This window comes from Camelus dromedarius, chromosome 8 (assembly GCF_036321535.1).
Source record: "Camelus dromedarius isolate mCamDro1 chromosome 8, mCamDro1.pat, whole genome shotgun sequence".
NCBI classification, from domain to species: domain Eukaryota; kingdom Metazoa; phylum Chordata; class Mammalia; order Artiodactyla; family Camelidae; genus Camelus; species Camelus dromedarius.
Genome location: NC_087443.1, coordinates 15,090,120 through 15,107,627, shown reverse-complemented (window position 1 = coordinate 15,107,627; position 17,508 = coordinate 15,090,120). Strand labels below are relative to the sequence as shown.

Sequence of the window (17,508 nt, the reverse complement as noted above, 5' to 3'; positions counted from 1 at the left end):
TGTATGAATTGTTTATATATTCTGGAAGTTAAGCCCTTGTCAGCCTCATCTTTTGCAAATATTTTCTCTCATTCCATAGGTTGTCTTCTTGTTTTGCTTATGGTTTGCTTTGTTATTCAAAGCTTATAAATTTAATTTGGTCCCATTTGTTTATTTTTGCTTTTATTTCTATTGCATGGGTAGGCTGCCCTAGGAGAACATTGCTGAGATTTATGTCAGATAATGTTGTGCCTATGTTTTCTTCTAAGAGGTTTATAGTGTCATTTTGTGTTGGTATAAGAACAGACATTGGATCAATGGAACAAAATAGAAAGCCCAGAAATAAACCCACAAACTTTTGATCAATTAATCTTTGACAAAGGAGTCAAGAACATACAATGGAGTAAAGACAATCTCTTCAGCAAATGGTTTTGGGAAAGCTGGACAGCTGCATGTAAATCAGTGAAGTTAGAACACTCCCCTACACCATATACAAAAAGACTCAAAGTGGCTTAAAGAATTAAACATCTTGGCTTTTGATTTTATACAGGTGAGTCACTCATTTGAGGTTTCAAAGCAACATGTCTCTAATTTAGGACAGGCTGTTTCTCAGTTTGGATGTGAATGACAGGTAATCTGGGAAGGTGGACACTTTTCATGATCCAAAGGAGGCTATTCACATGGAGTTCAGTATAAATTGTGTCCCCTGAAGCATAAGTCTGTTGATGTCTCTTGAAAGACCATACTAGTCAGATTCTACAACATACAGCTTGGCTATTCCCAAGAGGAAATATGACTTGATTTGAAATTAAAAAGCAGACATTCAACCTCACATCTACCACAAAGTACTATATGCTTCCATGAATCTGGGCCACACTTTTGAAAAATCTGAAGTGGATATGAAGTACATCTGTCAAGGAAGACATGAGAAGGAGCACAATAATTTTAATTTATTTATTTTAAAAAATTTATCGAAGTACAGTCAATTACAATGTGTCAATTTCTGGTGTACAGCACAATGTCCCAATCATGCATATACATACGTATATTTATTTTCATATTTTTTCATTAAAGATTATTAGAAGATATTGAATATAGTTCCCTGTGGTATATAGAAGAAAGTTTAAAAAAAATGTATGTATATATAGTGGCTAACATTTGTAAATCTCAAACTCCCAAATTTATCCCTTCCCATCCCCTTTCCCTAGTAACCATGAGATTGTTTACTGTGTCTGCGAGTCTGTTTCTGTTTTGTAGATGAGTTCATAGTATCCTTTTTTTTTAGGTTGCACATATGAGTGATATTGTATTTTCCTTTCTCTTTCTGTCTTACTTCACTTAGAATGATGATCTTGAGGTCTATCCATGTTGCTGCAAATGGCATTAGTTTATTATTTTTTTTATGGCTGAATAGTATTCCATTGTGTAAATATACTGCAACTTCTTTATCCAGTCATCTGTCGATGGACATTTAGGTTGCTTCCATGTCTTGGCTATTGTGCTTGCTATGAACATTGGGGTGCATATATCTTTTGGAATTAGAGTTCCCTCTGGGTATACCCACAAGTGGGATTGTTGGGTCATATTGTAGGTCTATTTTTAGCTTTTTTGAGGACTCTCCATACTGTTTTCCATAATGGCTGCACCAAACTACATTCTCATCAATAGTGTAGGAGGGTTTCCTTTTCTCCACACCCTTTCCAGCATTTATTGTTCATGGACTTTTGGATAATGGTCATTCTGTCTGGTGTGACGTGATACCTTTTTGTAGTTTTGATTTGCATTTCAGGAGCACAATAATGATCCATCTTGGCAACGCAGATTCTCCAGTGAATGGGAAAGTTGGTAGATGTGAGCTTAAGAAAGTGAAGGCTAGTACATCCATATGTACCCACCTACCTACCTACATACAAACCACAAGATTTCTGTGACTGACACAACTGCCCAGTCATGAACACAGTGTAGAGGTTTTGTTGGTACAGTAATGCTCTTCACGTACATTGGGTAAACATTAGGTTTACAGATAAAGGAACTTAATGTATAAGTATTTACAGGAGTAAGTGAGGTATAAATATTTAGCACCTGAAAGGGAGAGAAAGAAGATGGTGTTGTGGTTACCCCCACAGAGGGCATTAGAACCCTCCACCCAAAATTTGGTTCAGATATCAAAACTGATGAACACATACATACAACCAAGAAGGTATGAAAGGTTTATCACTCATATAATGAGGTCTTCTGGGGAAAGCAGGGTGGGCTTCCAAGCAAGTCCAGAAGTGGACTGAAAGCTGGGAGAGCTTGGGGTTTTATGGTGGTTAGGTAGTGGGGCTGGGGTGATGATTCCTATGTATAGGTGAGGCTTGCATGATCTGAACTTCTTACCAGTGCTAAAGGAGTGAGATTCTAAGCTTTCTAATCAGCTTGCCCTGATGTGGGTAAGGAGAAAGGGGAGTGGTGGAGCTTGAAAGTGACCAACAGTCAAATTCATTGACTAGTGCTTTTTATATCCTAAGAAATCTGTGCCTAATCTAAAGTTAAATGTTTTTCCTATGATTTCCTTTAGAAGTTTAAAGGAAAGTTTAAAGACTTCCAGCTCTTACATTTAGGTCTATAACCCATTTGAGTTGATTTTTATATATGATGTAAGGTAAGGGTTGAGAGTATTTTCTTTTTGTTTTTGTTTTTTTACATATTGATATAAAATTGTTTCAGGACCAAGTATTGTAAAGATTTTCCTTTCCCCATTGAATTACTTTTCAAAATTGGTTTAGCTATTTTATATCTTTTCTGTTTCTATATAAATTGTAGCTTCAGCTTGTAATTTCTTTAAAAACTTGTAGGGATTTTAATGGGGATTTCTTTGAATCTATGGATCATTTTGGGGAGAATGGATATCTAAAAATTACTAACTCTTCTCATTCACTGACACAGTGGATATTCTATTTTTCTGAGTACTCTTTTTTTCATGTTGTTTTATACTTTTCAGTGCATGTATTACATATTTTATTAAAGGTATTTCTAATTATTTTTTAAATTTTGATGATACTATAAGTAAGATATCTTTTAAAATTTCCGCTTGCTACTATATAATATACTGTATATTTACTTTTTTTCTTTTCTGAATTAAGGTATAACTGACATATAACATTTTATTAGTGTTTTTAGGTGTACAACATAGTACTTTGACATATGTATATGTTGTGAAATGATTACCACAACAAGTTTAGGTAACACTCATCACTGCACATTATTATATTTTTGATTGTGATGAGCACTTTTAAGAACTACTGTATTAGCAACTTTCAAATATGTAATAGACTATTATTAATTATAGTCATTATGCTGTACGTTATATATCAGGGTTTATTTAATTTATAACTGGGATTTTGTGCCTTTTGACCACCTTCACCCATGTCACTCGCCGGCCCTGCTTCTGGCAACTGCCAATCTGTTTGCTTCATTGATGAGAGTTTTTTTTTTTTTTTTCTTTTTAAGATCCCACATATACATGAGATCATACAGTATTTGTCTTTCTCTGTTCAACTTATTACATTTAGCAAATCCCCTCAAGGTCCATCCATGCTGTCACAAATGGCATATTTCTTTGTTTTTTATGGCTGAATAATATTCCATTGTGTATATATGCCACATTTCCTTTATCCATTCATTCATTGATGGACACTTAGGTTCTTTCCCTGTCTTAGCTATTGTAAATAATGCTGCAGTGAACATGGGATGCACATAACTTTTTGAAATGATGATTTCTCTTTCTTTAGTGATAGCTTTTTAAAAATATTTTTGAAGTGTAGTCAGTTTTAAATTTTATGTCAATTTCTGGCGTATAGCACAATGCTTCAGTTATATGGGAGTATATGTATATTCATTTTCATATTTTTTCACCATAAGTTACTACAAGATATTGAATATAGTTCCCTGTGCTATAAAGTAGAAACTTCTTTTTTATCTATTTTATATAGACCAGTTAGTATCTGCAAACCTTGAACTCTCATTTTATGATTTTCCATCCCCTTCTCCCTGGTAACCATAAGTTTGTTTTCTATGTCTGTGAGTCTGTTTCTGTTTTGTAGATGAGTTCATAGTGTTTTGTTTGGTTTGTTTTTTTTAGATTCCACATGTAAGTGATATCATACAGTATTTTTCTTTCTCTTTCTGGCTTACTTCACTTAGAATGATATTCTCCAGGTCCATCCATGTTGCTGCAAATGGCATTATTTTAGTCTTTTTATGGCTGAGTAGTAATCCATTGTATAAATATACCACAGCCTCTTTATCCAGTCATCCACGATGGACACTTAGATTGTTTCCATGTGTTGGCTTTTGTAAATAGTGCTGCTACGAACACTGGGGTGCATGTATCTTTCTGAATTAAGGTTCCCTCTGTATATATGACCAGGAGTGGGATTGCTGGATCACATGGTAAGTCTAGTTTTAGTCTTTTGAGGAATCTCCATACTGTTTTCCATAATGGCTGCACCAAACTACATTCCCACCAAGAGTGTAGGAGGGTTCCCTTTTCTCCACAGCCTCTCCAGCATTTATCATTTGTGTACTTTTGAATGATGGCCATTCTGACTGGTGTAAGGTGAACCTCATTGTAGTTTTGATTTACATTTCTCTAATAATTAGTGATATTGAGCATTTTTCCATGTGCCTGTTGGCCATCTGTATGTCTTTATTGGAGAATTGCTTGTTTAGGTCTTATGCCCATTTTTGGATTGGGTGGGTTTTTTTTTATTATTAATTTGTATGAGCTGTTTATATATTCTGGAAATTAAGCCCTTGTCAGTCTCATCATTTGAAAATGTTTTCTCCCATTCGGTAAGTTGTCTTTTGTTTTGCTTATGGTTTTCTTTGCTATGCTAAACCTTGTCAGTTTAATTAGGTACCATTTGTTTATTTTTGCTTTTATTTCTATTGCCTGGGTAGACTGCCCTAGGAGAACATTTCTAAGATTTATGTCAGATAATGTTTTGTCTGTTTTCTTCTAGATTTATGGTGTCCTGTCTTACATTTAAGTCATTTTGAGTTTATTTTTGTGTATGATGTGAGGGAGTATTCTAACTTCATTGATTTACATGAGGCTGTCCAGCTTTCCTAACACCACTTGTCAAAATGACTGTCTTTTCTCCATTGTATTTTCTTGCCTCCTTCGTCAAAGATTAATTGACCATAGGTATGTGTTCTAACTGTATTTTGAAAGCTCCTAATCTGAATGCCCCCTTTAGACATCTTGCAGCCTGCCATTCAGTTATAAAAAAGTACATGTTGAATTTTACTTACAAATCAAAATTGTATGGATGTTACTGTAGGTTCTTAATAATGTATTCCAAATGTACCTTTGTCTCTTCTCTGGTCCTTGAATGCACTAAAGAGATTTTTATCTTCAGAAAAGCTGCTAATATAAAACAATGCTTTATCACTAAGAAATCAAATTTGATATAATCTAAGATGGTGTATGTAAGCAAGAGGAAGAACATGAGAGCCACCTCAATCTAGGTATGTTGGTCTATGATTTTGAAAGCATTCAGTTTTGTTCCCAAGACTAGTGTCTTTTTGTGAAAACACTTGAGAGTATCAAATGCCAGCAGGGTACCAAGAATTTGAGTTCAGCTCAAAGGCATTATTGTGTTCAATCCTAAGACCTACCAGCCTCTCTCTCCTATCAACACTCTGTCCCTTGCTTTAGTTCTACCTCCCTGTCCATGAGATCAAAGCTGTACACTCCAAGGATTTCAGAGATGAAGCCTAGGCTAACTGATGTGCTGGAATTGATTTCTTCCCTGATACTTCCTCCTCTACTTCTCCCCATGCGGCATAATCTTCACCATATATTTAAAAAATTTACTTGCAAAGTTTAAAATCCTTTCAACACACATGTGTACCTACTTATAAATAACCATTCTGTCCAAGAAAGGGCTTTCAATACTCAAATATTCTTCATACAAAATCATACTTTTTTATATGTATGAAAAGCATTTTTTTCCAATGAGCACCTAATCCCTCTAGCTCCACTGAGATGTTGGCTTTATTTCAGTTTAAACCTTCTAACACTTTCTAATAACAGTGGGTCTTTCTCTGAATAATAGCAAGTGAAATACCAACATGGAGGACCAGTTTTATAAATGCCCCTAAATTGAACACAAACATATTTTGCACTGATAAACTATTAAGAGCAATAGATAGAAACTAGAGCAAAATTATTTCGTTAACTCAATATTTTATTTGGTGTCAAGGCATTAACTTTGAGGTTCTATAAGTCATTTGATTAATAATTTTAGAAGAACCCATTCTAGAAAATACTTATTATCCATTGTGCCACCAGATTTGAAGAGGGCATTAACTTTGAATTAATTTATTGAAGCACTTACAGTTTTTTAATATCCACTTAGGTACAAAACTTTTGTAAGAAAGATAACACTTTTAGTTATTGCATTATATAATTTCCTATTTTACAGGAGGCATAATGCAAACTCATATGCATAAATATACATGATATAACCATTAAAAGATTTAAAACTACAAACTAGAATTTAACAGGCAAAATGCTTAATATGGCTTTTAGGAAAAGTAACTGTTTAGAAATGATTTGTTATTGCCCCATTCAACTCATTCTTCATCAAGTGAACCTAAAAGTATGATATTCATTTAAAATGGTACATGTTATCTAAGCCAATGTAGTACACATTTTTAACATGTAGTATGCAATGATTCCTGGTTTTCTTAAATGTTCATATATACATATATATAGATATACAGTACACAGTTGTTTTAATACCCCTGAACATCTTGATTAAAACTATTACAATTGTTCTATTATAAAACTACTTGAAAAGTGGGTATAATGTCTTGGTCTTGCAGTTCAGTCCTACAGAATTGAAAATAAAATGTTGCTAATAAATCCATTCTTTACAAAAACTTGAATAGTGGCCTCACACTCATATTTGTATTACACTGAAAACATCTGATTCATTTAAAGGTATTTACATCTTCTTGTCCTTGGTTTCTGTGTGAAATATACAGAAGTTAAGAATGAGACAACTGTAGGCAGGCCTATTTGTTAGGTTTTTCTACTTGTTCATTTTTGCATAAGTTCCAAATCTCTTCTTTTGAGTTGTTGTTTATTTCTATTTGCCGTGTGTTACTGCTGCTGCTTTCAGTGCTCTGGAAACACTAGGTGACTACTTCTAGGAACAGGAAGAAAAGATTTAACTCCTGAAACACCCAACTCAGTCTCTGATATACTATTGCTGCATTCAGGTGTTTGATAGCTGCTGAGAGGACTGACCTCCTGTAAGAAAGGGAAACAAAACAGCATGTCACATTTGACATTGTGACCAGCTTCTGTGATCAGTCCTAACTTCCTCTCTGAACAAGCTTGTAGGAGGTTCTTCCTTAACAAGGAGCAAATGAAAATGAAAAAAGGAAAAGATGAGTGCTTAACTTCCCGTAGACCCACTGCCTGGCTTTCATTAGGCCCTTTCTGGTGTCACAAAAGAGCTCAGTGCAGGAGTCAGTGAATCAAGTGCCAAAGGGTCTGGGGTCTCCCCACCAACAGGAGCTTCATGAAGCCCTCAGCCTGAGGAAATCAACCAGAGGGGACTAGTCCCACCAACTAGTTGTAAGCAGTTCTACAAATCAACCCTGGTGCCTTGAGTGAGTTACTTACCTTTTCTGACTTCAGAGCTGTAAACGAAAAATTGGACTATTACTCAACAGATATTCTGAGTGTTTAACTACAAAACAAAACTGCGGTGCTTGGCATGTGGTTAGAGACCATCAGAGAGCAACATCCTTGCTCTAGTAGAGCTTACGTCCTAGAGAATTAAGGTTCCTGTGCAGCAGTTCTGGGCTGAGGCAGCCCAAGGTCTTCCACACTGGGAAACTGCATGCTCTCATTTTCCTAGGGTTCCAGAACTCCTCTGCTCATCTGGCCTAGGCCCTTGAGGGAACCCAGGAGGGAACACTTGGATAGGTGAGTAGATGACGCTGGGACAAGACCTTTCCTGCACGCTGTTCTCCCTTATCTTGTAGTGTTCAGTTCTGCCAACAAGCAAACAAGAAGAGAGGCCTACCAAGTGTGCTGCTCCAAATGCGTTTAAAGCAGATGATACTGATCGCTTTCCTTCTTTTTCAATTTAAAATAATGCAACCATACAGCAATGTATACACCATAGAATTTAACAGGCAAGATACTTCATATGGCTTTTAATGGACAATAGTAACAGTATGGCCTCTGCTGGCTGTTGAATTCTCCTGGGTGTCTTCTTAAATCTGTGCACTGAGCCATGAGCCTAGTAAGGCAATCCCAACTCATAATTTGGTTTAAAATGCCAGCAGACATGGCATGCTAAAATAACAGCTTACTGGTATTTATGAGGAGGTGAGGTGGACCTAACTCTGGGCATCCACAGGGGTAGTGCTGTCAAGGCCCTGAGGGAAGAAAGGTGACACAGTGTGTTCTTTGCTAATCCACCCCTCTGTCAGCATCAGGAAGGCAACGGGAGTGCATCTGGATGGCCTGTGGCAGGAAATGCCCACGTGATATAAAGTACCAGTGAGCACCCACAACAGCTAAAATTGTGGTTTGATCTTGAGGCTGGATGTGGACAGGTAGGGAGGTGTGAGGAGTGCATGGACAGTCACCTGGGCTTTGGGAGGGCCATGGCAACCCTTCCTGGGCTAAAACCCAAAAGTTCTCTTAATTAAACATAAGGATACTCATATTGTGCCTCTAAAGCTCAAAGAAAACCTCTTGTTTGTTTAGAAAAGGCACTGCCCCTAAAAGAAGTTTTAATTGTTTAACTGTAAAGAAATATTGTTAAATCAGAGTAACTAATACAATCCTGAGCATCTGCTGGAAGCTAAGAGACACCATAATCCCAGTTCTCTAGATGGGAGAGCAGGAAGAAGTAAAGGAAAACAGTGTGGAGGAGATGACACTGCAGTGGATCTCTAAGGACATATGGGACTGTGACAGGTGAGGAGACAGGGAGAGGTGTAGGGTGTGGTGTGGAAAGAGAGAATAACATGTGAAAAATAAGTTACATGAAGGTCAAAGACACATTTGTAAAGAAAGAAATGGGGTGGAAAATAAGAATGACAGAGCAGAGGTATGTGTTAGAGTGGATCTCAGCCCAGGTGCACATGAGCCTCATCAGGGAGCTTACAGAAACCCCAGTGTCCAGCTTGCATCTCAGGCCAGTTACATCAGAAGGGTCTAGGGCCTGTGGTCCAGGCATCAGGGATTAGAGAAAATCAAGTGGATTTCATTATGCAGCCAAAGATGAGAACTTTGCTTTAGGAGATTTAATGTGCATTTTCATGAGAAGAAAACATGTATTAGTGCCTGTTCTTTCTATTGATTTAAATATGCATTTCTGTAAATTTTTTTTAATTTAGAAGACGGGCTAACATGCCACTTGATTAATAGGCCCCTCTTTGACCAAACAGGGGAAAGTGATTTCAACTAACACAGAAGCTCTTCTAAAGGGAATTACTTCCTAATAACAGAAGGAACTGGGTATCTAACCAAGAAATACTCGGAGCTTCTCAGGCTAGAAAAGGCACGAGCCTGTGAAGCTCTCAGGACGCCAAATCCAAACGGGTATTACTTCGCCCTCTGCTGGTAGGCTCGGAGAAAAATAGTAACCTTGGGGAACAGTCAGAACGTGTTCAGTGGGCAAAGGAAAAACGGGAGGCAGCTGGCCTAACACCCACATCAAAGACACATTTAAACAACTCCATGTTTCTTTTTAAGAGCCCAGAAAGTATCAAAGGACCAATTTTTTAAGGTCCCTTTTAACACAAAGCTGTCCAGGGCTTATTTTACTTTCAGTACTATTTTTTTATGAACAGTGCCTTACTGTGGCAACCCAATATGGTCATGTCACAGAAACAGGTACAAAACTGTCTCCCTTAGATGCTAGTCAACAGCAGCCAGTTACTAGCAGTGAACACTTTTTATACAGGAAAGTGACTGGGCCAGTGGAGACAGGGCTCCTCTTCACACTGACTGTCCCACGAGGAATCCTAAAGCAGGGTCCTGGAGGCTTAAGAAAAGTATTCTGAACCACAGCTCAGGGGCAGCTCCTGAACAAAGTGTTCTCCAGCCAGAATTCTCAGTAGAGACCCCAGGTCACCTCCTTAGTCATCCTTGCGTACCTGCTCTCCAAATCATACTTTACTGTGCTTCTAAACTGTTCCCAACTGGGAACAAGAAAAGCAAACACTCTAGAGAGTGAGCCAGGGAGGTCGTGCTCTTCTTCACAGATGGTCAAGTTACATATTTCTTACACGGGACTGCAGCCTCATCACTATTCCTCCCGGACACACACACAGCCCCACAGTTTCACATGTAATTCATCAGGACTGAAACCTAATAAAGCAGTGAGAGGGCAGGGGCAGGGGAGCTGAGGAGGAGGAATAATTCAGTGGTCTCACCACACTCACTTGAGAATCTGTTCTCTGCGCTCCCCACAGGGTGGTGTCAGTCGCCATCAGAGGGGACGAGAACAGGATGTGAACCAGGATTGACATGGCTTGGTGAGCAAATCACGCATCATTAAATGCCTCTTGCAAAAGGTGCATCCTCACAAAATCACTGCTGGGTAAGGAGCAGTTTCATTGTTTCCGTTCACCAGGAGGATCAGGCTGGGCCATTTCATCTCTTGGCATTTATTAACCAATCTTTTATTTCAAGAGGTTAATGAACTCTGTTGGAATCTGGGCTCCTCTATTTGACATTCTGATTGGTTTTTAAAGGAAAGACTCTCACTGAAACATCATGCATGATACAGCAAGTTAAAGAAAACCAGAAGTGAGACCCATGTATAGAAGACCTTTAGGTTATCACTCAGCCCTTTGCTGTAAATTAACTCCAATTTCCCAAAATAGTTCTCAGATGAAAATCAGTGTTCCCTTTTAAAGTAAAACAAGACAGAAGTTATATTAGTTCTAGTTTTGGCATAAAATAATGAAACCAAATGGAAAAGACACCCAAAACTTTGGAATCAAGTTTTTAGGCGTCAAACAAAAGGGGAGGGGGAAGTAATGCTTTTTCTATATGATTCTTTCAAGCTATTAGCCCAACGGTAATCTTTCTAACCTTGATTACTTAATGAACACTTTTACCTTTCTCCTATTTATTTCCCAGCTATGGTTTAAAAGTAACCTGGTGATGTACATTGACAGATTTGTGAAGTCACTTCCACAACAATCCTTCTTTGTCCCATTCTGGAGGGAAAGGGGCACTTACCTTTTGTGACACTGGCATTCTTGAATTATTAACAGTTGCTTACAATGCAGGATTGTTTCCTGAACTATCAAACCTCCTTAAATCATCCCTGGAATCGGCAATCTGGAAAGTACACAATTTATCAAGTTGTGTTTTCACAGTTACACTGTGACATATTCAAGGTGAGACAAAGTCACTGTGGAAGGCCCACACCAGAAATGTGATCCTTCTCTTCTCTGTCAGAAATTCTACAGAACAGACCCTCAAGTCCTATACTGTATACATGCAGACTTCATGGGAAACTAACAGCAAATGCATGAGAAACAGTCTCTAAGAAAAAAGGTAACCACATGAGCCTTTATTTTTTTTTAAGAGTCACATGTCAACAAAAGAATATAAAATTTGCAAGACTTTGATTGTTACCTTATTTTTCCAGTGGCTAAGTATTTCAGCTCATTTCCAGCAAGGTTAAATAAGGTAGTCAATTCTACTCTGTCCTAGAGACCATGACTGTCCAAGTATAATAGGGGAGTCTCCCAGTGGAACCTGCACAAGTTATGACTACCTTCCTTCTCTCTTTGAAGTAAAAGGCATTTATCAAGAAAGTTTGGTCAGTGTTGCTGCAGATATCAGAGTGCCAGAACAGGCTGAGCTTGATGCTATAATAATGCTTTCTTTGAGACTGAGTCATTGATGTACATATTTGGATCTCAAATTTCACAGCTTAAAGACTGACTAAACAAATTACACAGGCCACCCATTTTTCTTATTTGTTAAGGAGAGTTGTTGCTCTATCCAGAACACAAGTCTGCTGTAATGTTCTCTTACAGATAGATGACTTACAGGCCAAAGTTAAGAATGTGGAAAGAAAAAGGATGTGTTAGTGTAACTTGTGGTAAGACAATTAACATACACAATTTTTAACTTCATGGTTTTCTGACTAGCTGTGCTAAATAGGGCTCTCGTATTGTATAAATTGTATGTTGGAAGGAAGCACTTTTCTAAGCAAGGTAAGGGATGTTTTGATTTGGAGCATTAACTATAAGGAATTTCTATCAGGGAGTGAGTGTTATGATGCGGCTCCAAGAAGTCTCTCTGCTGCTGGCTGGAGCCACTCAGTGCCTTCCCTGATGTGTCCTGCTTACCTTGCTTATATCAGATTCAGATTTGCAGGAACACATGCTCTGAAGTTCCTTCACAAGGTCGGCTTCATCATCTGAACCCATAGAGAGTCTTTGATCCAAATTCAACATCAATGATATATTATTCTCTAAAGACCTACCACAAAGTTCAGAAGAGTTTTTCAAACTGAGAGCAACAGCCCAATTCCCAATATGGAACCTAGACACCACACATTTTTGGGAGATTTGGTGGAGGGTAGGAAAATAATTTTAAATCCTTTAAAGGCATTCATAAATGTCATTTTAGGCAACAACCCACTCCCATTGGATTTTGATAACTCCCACTCAAAATTCTCTATAGGATAAAATATTACACAAAGAAATCCATGCTGTCTTATAACATTCCAGTCTCCATACTCTTCCCTTTTCTTCTGTCTCCAAGGCTAAGGCATTGAACACTCTGGTGTATGGTGTAGGGGGCAGTGGGATAGTGGAGAATGTATGAATCTACCACTTACTAGCACTATGGCCCTGGGTCAGATTTTCTTTTTGGACTCAACACTTCAGCTCCTGGGCCCCCTTATCTGGAACGAATTCCTTATACTACATCATAGAATTAGCACAAAAAATTACATAGGTTCCTTGAATAGAGCAGATCTAACAGTGGGCCTGGCAGAAACAAGCACATGAAACTTTCCTTCACCCTCTCCCCCTTCTGTAATTCTGTAAACCAGGCCACAGGATTTTAAATGTTATCTGCCAAGCGAGAGGGCACACAGTTTACTCAGCTCCACTGGGGGCCTATTTACAAATATTCTATAATAAATAATTCTTTATTTCAGCTTACAAATTTGGAGCTATACTCAATTCCCTAGGAGCAACGTAAGAGAACAAGTCATGCTATGTTTCTGTAATTCTGTCATTTAAAAAAAAAAAAATGGTAACATTTAAAACCTGTTTAAAAGTTCACAAATAGGATTTACCCTAACTTTGCAAATGTATTAAGAATAATTATCAAATTTGTTATAAAATGAAGCCAATGATATTTCTAACCTTTTAACAAACTAATAGCAAAATAGGCTATTATTAAGTTATATTAAGCTTAAGGAACTTTTTTCTTTAGATTTCATTCATTCATTAGATTTCAGTTTAATACTAGCATTTGAATGACCTCTATGTTTTGAAGAAATTGTATTAACAGCATAGTTGTTGCACAAACTAATAAGAATGTGTATTGTTATGAGTTAAATCTGCAAGGTAAACTTACTTTTTGTTTTGACAGAGAAGCATTCCTGTTACAATTCAGCTGCAATATTATTTTTGATACCTGTTTAAAGAAAAATTGTAAGCATTTTAAAAGAATGTCCCTGTGCATCTTGAACTTTATTTAAAAGAAAGAGTATTGTAATTTTTTACTGAAGTATAGTCAGTTTATAATGTTGTATTAATTTCTTAGTACAGAGAAATTGTTTTTGGATTAAATCCATCTCTTAAGACACTATGGAAAGGTCAGGGAATGACTACCTCATGTATATTTATAACTAAAGTCAATACAACTCACACCTCCTGAAGTTGAATTCGGGAATCCTGAACTCTGCTTTTATCAGTGGACCCTACTCTCAATGGTTTCTTCCCCATGCCCTTAGATCTTTGTTCTCAAAGTACCTGAAAAGGAGTTAATACCTGCCCTTTGATGATGGTAATTTCCCTTTCTCTACCTTTGTTTGCCTTCTAACACTATTGACTATAGGTTAAGCAGAGTTTCTGATGTGTGGGCCCCATGATGTATTACAGTGCAGGTGGCATTAATAGTGTACAAATTTAACTTTGTTTTCTGTAAAATGCAAAGCAATTCGAAGTAGAAACAGTATACAAAAAGCCACACCATTAAGAAATACTGCATATCATACCAATATTTCAAACTGCAGATTTCAATCCATTAAAAAAAAAAAACAAGAAACAGAATAGGAAATATCAGACTGTACTGCCTTCAGTAAACATACCAATTTGTAATAGTTATGGGTACATGCAAATGCGTATTTATCCGTGCGTAACTAGTCATGCTGTCAATTATTTCTCACTGTGGGTTGCAGTCGAAGCATGAGAAACACTCAGCCATTTCCGAACCAAAATGTCTGTTTCTGTAATACAGCCTACATTTTGTAAGTTCATGAAAACATTTGCTTCTGAGTGAATTCTAAAATTGTATGAATGTTTATCTATTCTACAATTTTGAAATCCCAGTCTATCCCTTCCCGCCCCGCACCCCCTTGGCACAACATTGTAAAATGATTATAAATCAATAAAAAATGTTAAAAAAAATTAGGCAGGAAAAATAAATAAATAAGAAAAAAGAAAAGAAATTGTATGAATGCTGCTAGCACAGGTTATCTCTGAACAATGATTCTGAAATCTCCTGACTAAAGGCAGATCATCAGAGAATCTCTGTACTTGTTTCCTCATCCCTACTTCTGTCATTATTGTCAGAAAGCATTAACTAGCAGTTCTTCCCTAATTCCAGATAAGTGCACAGGCTTGCGCCCTGACCTCCAGAAGCCTGTGACCTACATCTTTGTGCTTTAGGTCAGCAAAGAAAGAGGCTGTGTTTTTACCAAATTTCGTGAGCTTCCACAATGGTCTGCAGGGAATGCAAAAGGGTTCCTATTTTGGTATTTTTTTAAACAGTGATTAAAAAAACAAAAACAAAATTCAACCCAAACCTTGTTGTAATGATTTTATATCAAATGTAATTGTTGGAAAGATTACTATGATAAAAAATACCTAGAGGCATGTCCACCTTGGTTCTTAACCAAACAGTGGTTTATTCACCTCAACACTGGCCAATGAATTTTATAAATCTCTGTGTTGAAGTCAGTGTAAACCTACAATATTATTCATCTTTCAAGTAAGTTTTCGTACTTCAAAGAATATCCAATATATCCAATAGTTCTAAAACTAATTACTGAACATATAGATGAATTTAAAATCATTTATAATTATTTACTGTTTAATATTTTGCATGATAGTCTGCCAAGGTAGACTTATTTCCATAATATAAGTTCATATTCATTTAATGGGTTTTGTTTGTCAACTCTAAAGTATATACAGACAATGCTTATTGTTTAGGTAATTACTTACCTCAGGAAAGAGGCTGATCCTGAACCCTTAAGAAATTCTCACACACTTGGAGCTGCTACAGTGAAGAGTCTGCATGGTGTCCAGGTACGACTGCCATGGGTTATTCCACGTGCCGCAGGATTAGAGGGGCACAGATGGAAGAAAACAGCATTGGACTTGCAAGATACAAAAACACAGATTACAGAACCATGGGGTTGTCGAAGGGATTTGGAGCAGGTAGCCATGGGTTTCTGAGCCTCAGTTTTGATATCTATAATCAGAGGTGGCAATCCTCATCACAGAGCTCTTTTGAATACTACGAAGGGATAGATAGAGAGGTAGAGGGTATAATCCTCGCTACAGAAATTCATGTAGGGGAGTCTCTTGCGGGACTGGAGTCTAATGACTTTATTCCATGAGTCAAACTTCATTACTTCTAACTTTAGGAAGTAATGGCAAGCTTTGGGGATCAGAATGTATCCTATTATAAATATATAACGCTTATTTTACAATGAGTTTTTTTTCCCAGTTACTGTCTATTTAATCATTTTTAAAAAGTGGTCACAATTTATCATCACATATTTGGCGTAATTTCAAAACTCTGGCATGTATTGATATGGTTAAAAGCCATATTAAATTTTTATTAAAAATACAAGCTTAAATATGGAAATATACTAAAGCAACTTTTTTCTGCTTTAAGAAATATAAGATTTCAGACATCATATCCTTTTATTTTAGCAACCCCTCTGCTATAAAGTTGCCATAAAATTACATGAAACGTATTACTTCAGGAGCCCCCTTGTACCCTGAAGACCTAAAATTAATTACGTATATTAGAAATCCTCAATGCATATGAGGTTGGAACATCATTCTTACTCAAAGATGATCTCCTTTAGGGAGGACATTTGTAATTTGTACAATTGTTGATTATCCTATTGTCAAAGCCAGCCCCAGAGATAAATTATTCTTTGTTAGAATAAAAACTTACACATTTCTTTTCTGTATATGATATCCAGTTATACACACAATCTGTTCACTGACTTACTAGAATGTCAACTATATGAGGGAAAGGATTTTTATCTCCTGTTTTCACTTCTGTGTTTCCAGTGCTTAGACTAAATCTTGGGACAAGGTACATCCCATGTATGAAAAAGAAACATGTAAGAGACCCTAACATACTTCTAAATATTTAAGGTTGGTTTAGGGATGCTCTTTGGCATATTTCTTTCCTTTTATGGGTCAATTTTTATTACATATATATATATATAATTGTGTGGCTCCTAAGAAAAATTAATCAAAAGCAGATGATCATTAACAGAGTAAAGAAAAAATTAATTTTAGACTTCTAGTATAAAAGGTTATCTTTTCATGTAGGGTACTCTCAACATTTTTGAAATGTACCCTACTCCATGTACTTTATTCCTTGAAAATATGCATTGACATACTCAGTTTTGTTTTGCTGAATGCATAATGATAAAAATAACAGCACATCTGCATTCAGAAACCACCTGTGGGTGCCCACATGTGTGTAGGTGAACATGCCTGGCCCCCTTACCTTCCTCACTCAGATCCGGCTTGTTCCAGGTGAATGAAGAGAAATGCCCAGACTTCTTGCAAGGACTGGTTCTCACCTTTCCCCAGGCACCACTTTCTTTCTTTTGGCTACAACTGTTGTAACTTGAAACTATGGATAAAGGGAAACTTCCTCCTTTGAAATCAGCTGTATGCTGGTCCAGCTCTGAAAGGACACAAAGGAGAGTGGCGATAATGTGGTTTCATGGAGTCAAGCAAAATCCAACATTTCCAGTTCCCAAAGAAATAGCCTCTTCAGAATCATGGGCCTGCTTAATATCCATGCAGAGGTTTTGTCAATGAGCAAACTTTACTTTGAAGTCTGGTGTTTAAAGGTGAGCCAGTAATTAAAAAACAGATGAGTTCTAGAGCAATGTTGTGAAACAACCATTATGCCGAGATAATTTCTCTAGTTACACAGAGAAAAGAGAGATCCCTAAAACCAAATTCAAACAAGTCTTACATATG

The 17,508-nt window shown here is 37.0% G+C and overlaps 1 protein-coding gene across 1 annotated transcript in view; it reads right to left on the bottom strand.

The window, feature by feature from the left end:
* Positions 1-7,047: 7,047 nt before the first annotated feature.
* Positions 7,048-17,508, bottom strand: part of LOC116156045 (cortactin-binding protein 2-like) — a 28,274-nt gene continuing 17,813 nt past the window's right edge. Inside the window, 6 exon segments of the mRNA XM_064488639.1 lie at positions 7,048-7,177; positions 7,179-7,285; positions 11,252-11,353; positions 12,376-12,508; positions 13,620-13,678; positions 17,007-17,206. Of these exon segments, the coding sequence (XP_064344709.1) occupies positions 7,048-7,177; positions 7,179-7,285; positions 11,252-11,353; positions 12,376-12,508; positions 13,620-13,678; positions 17,007-17,206 (731 nt within the window).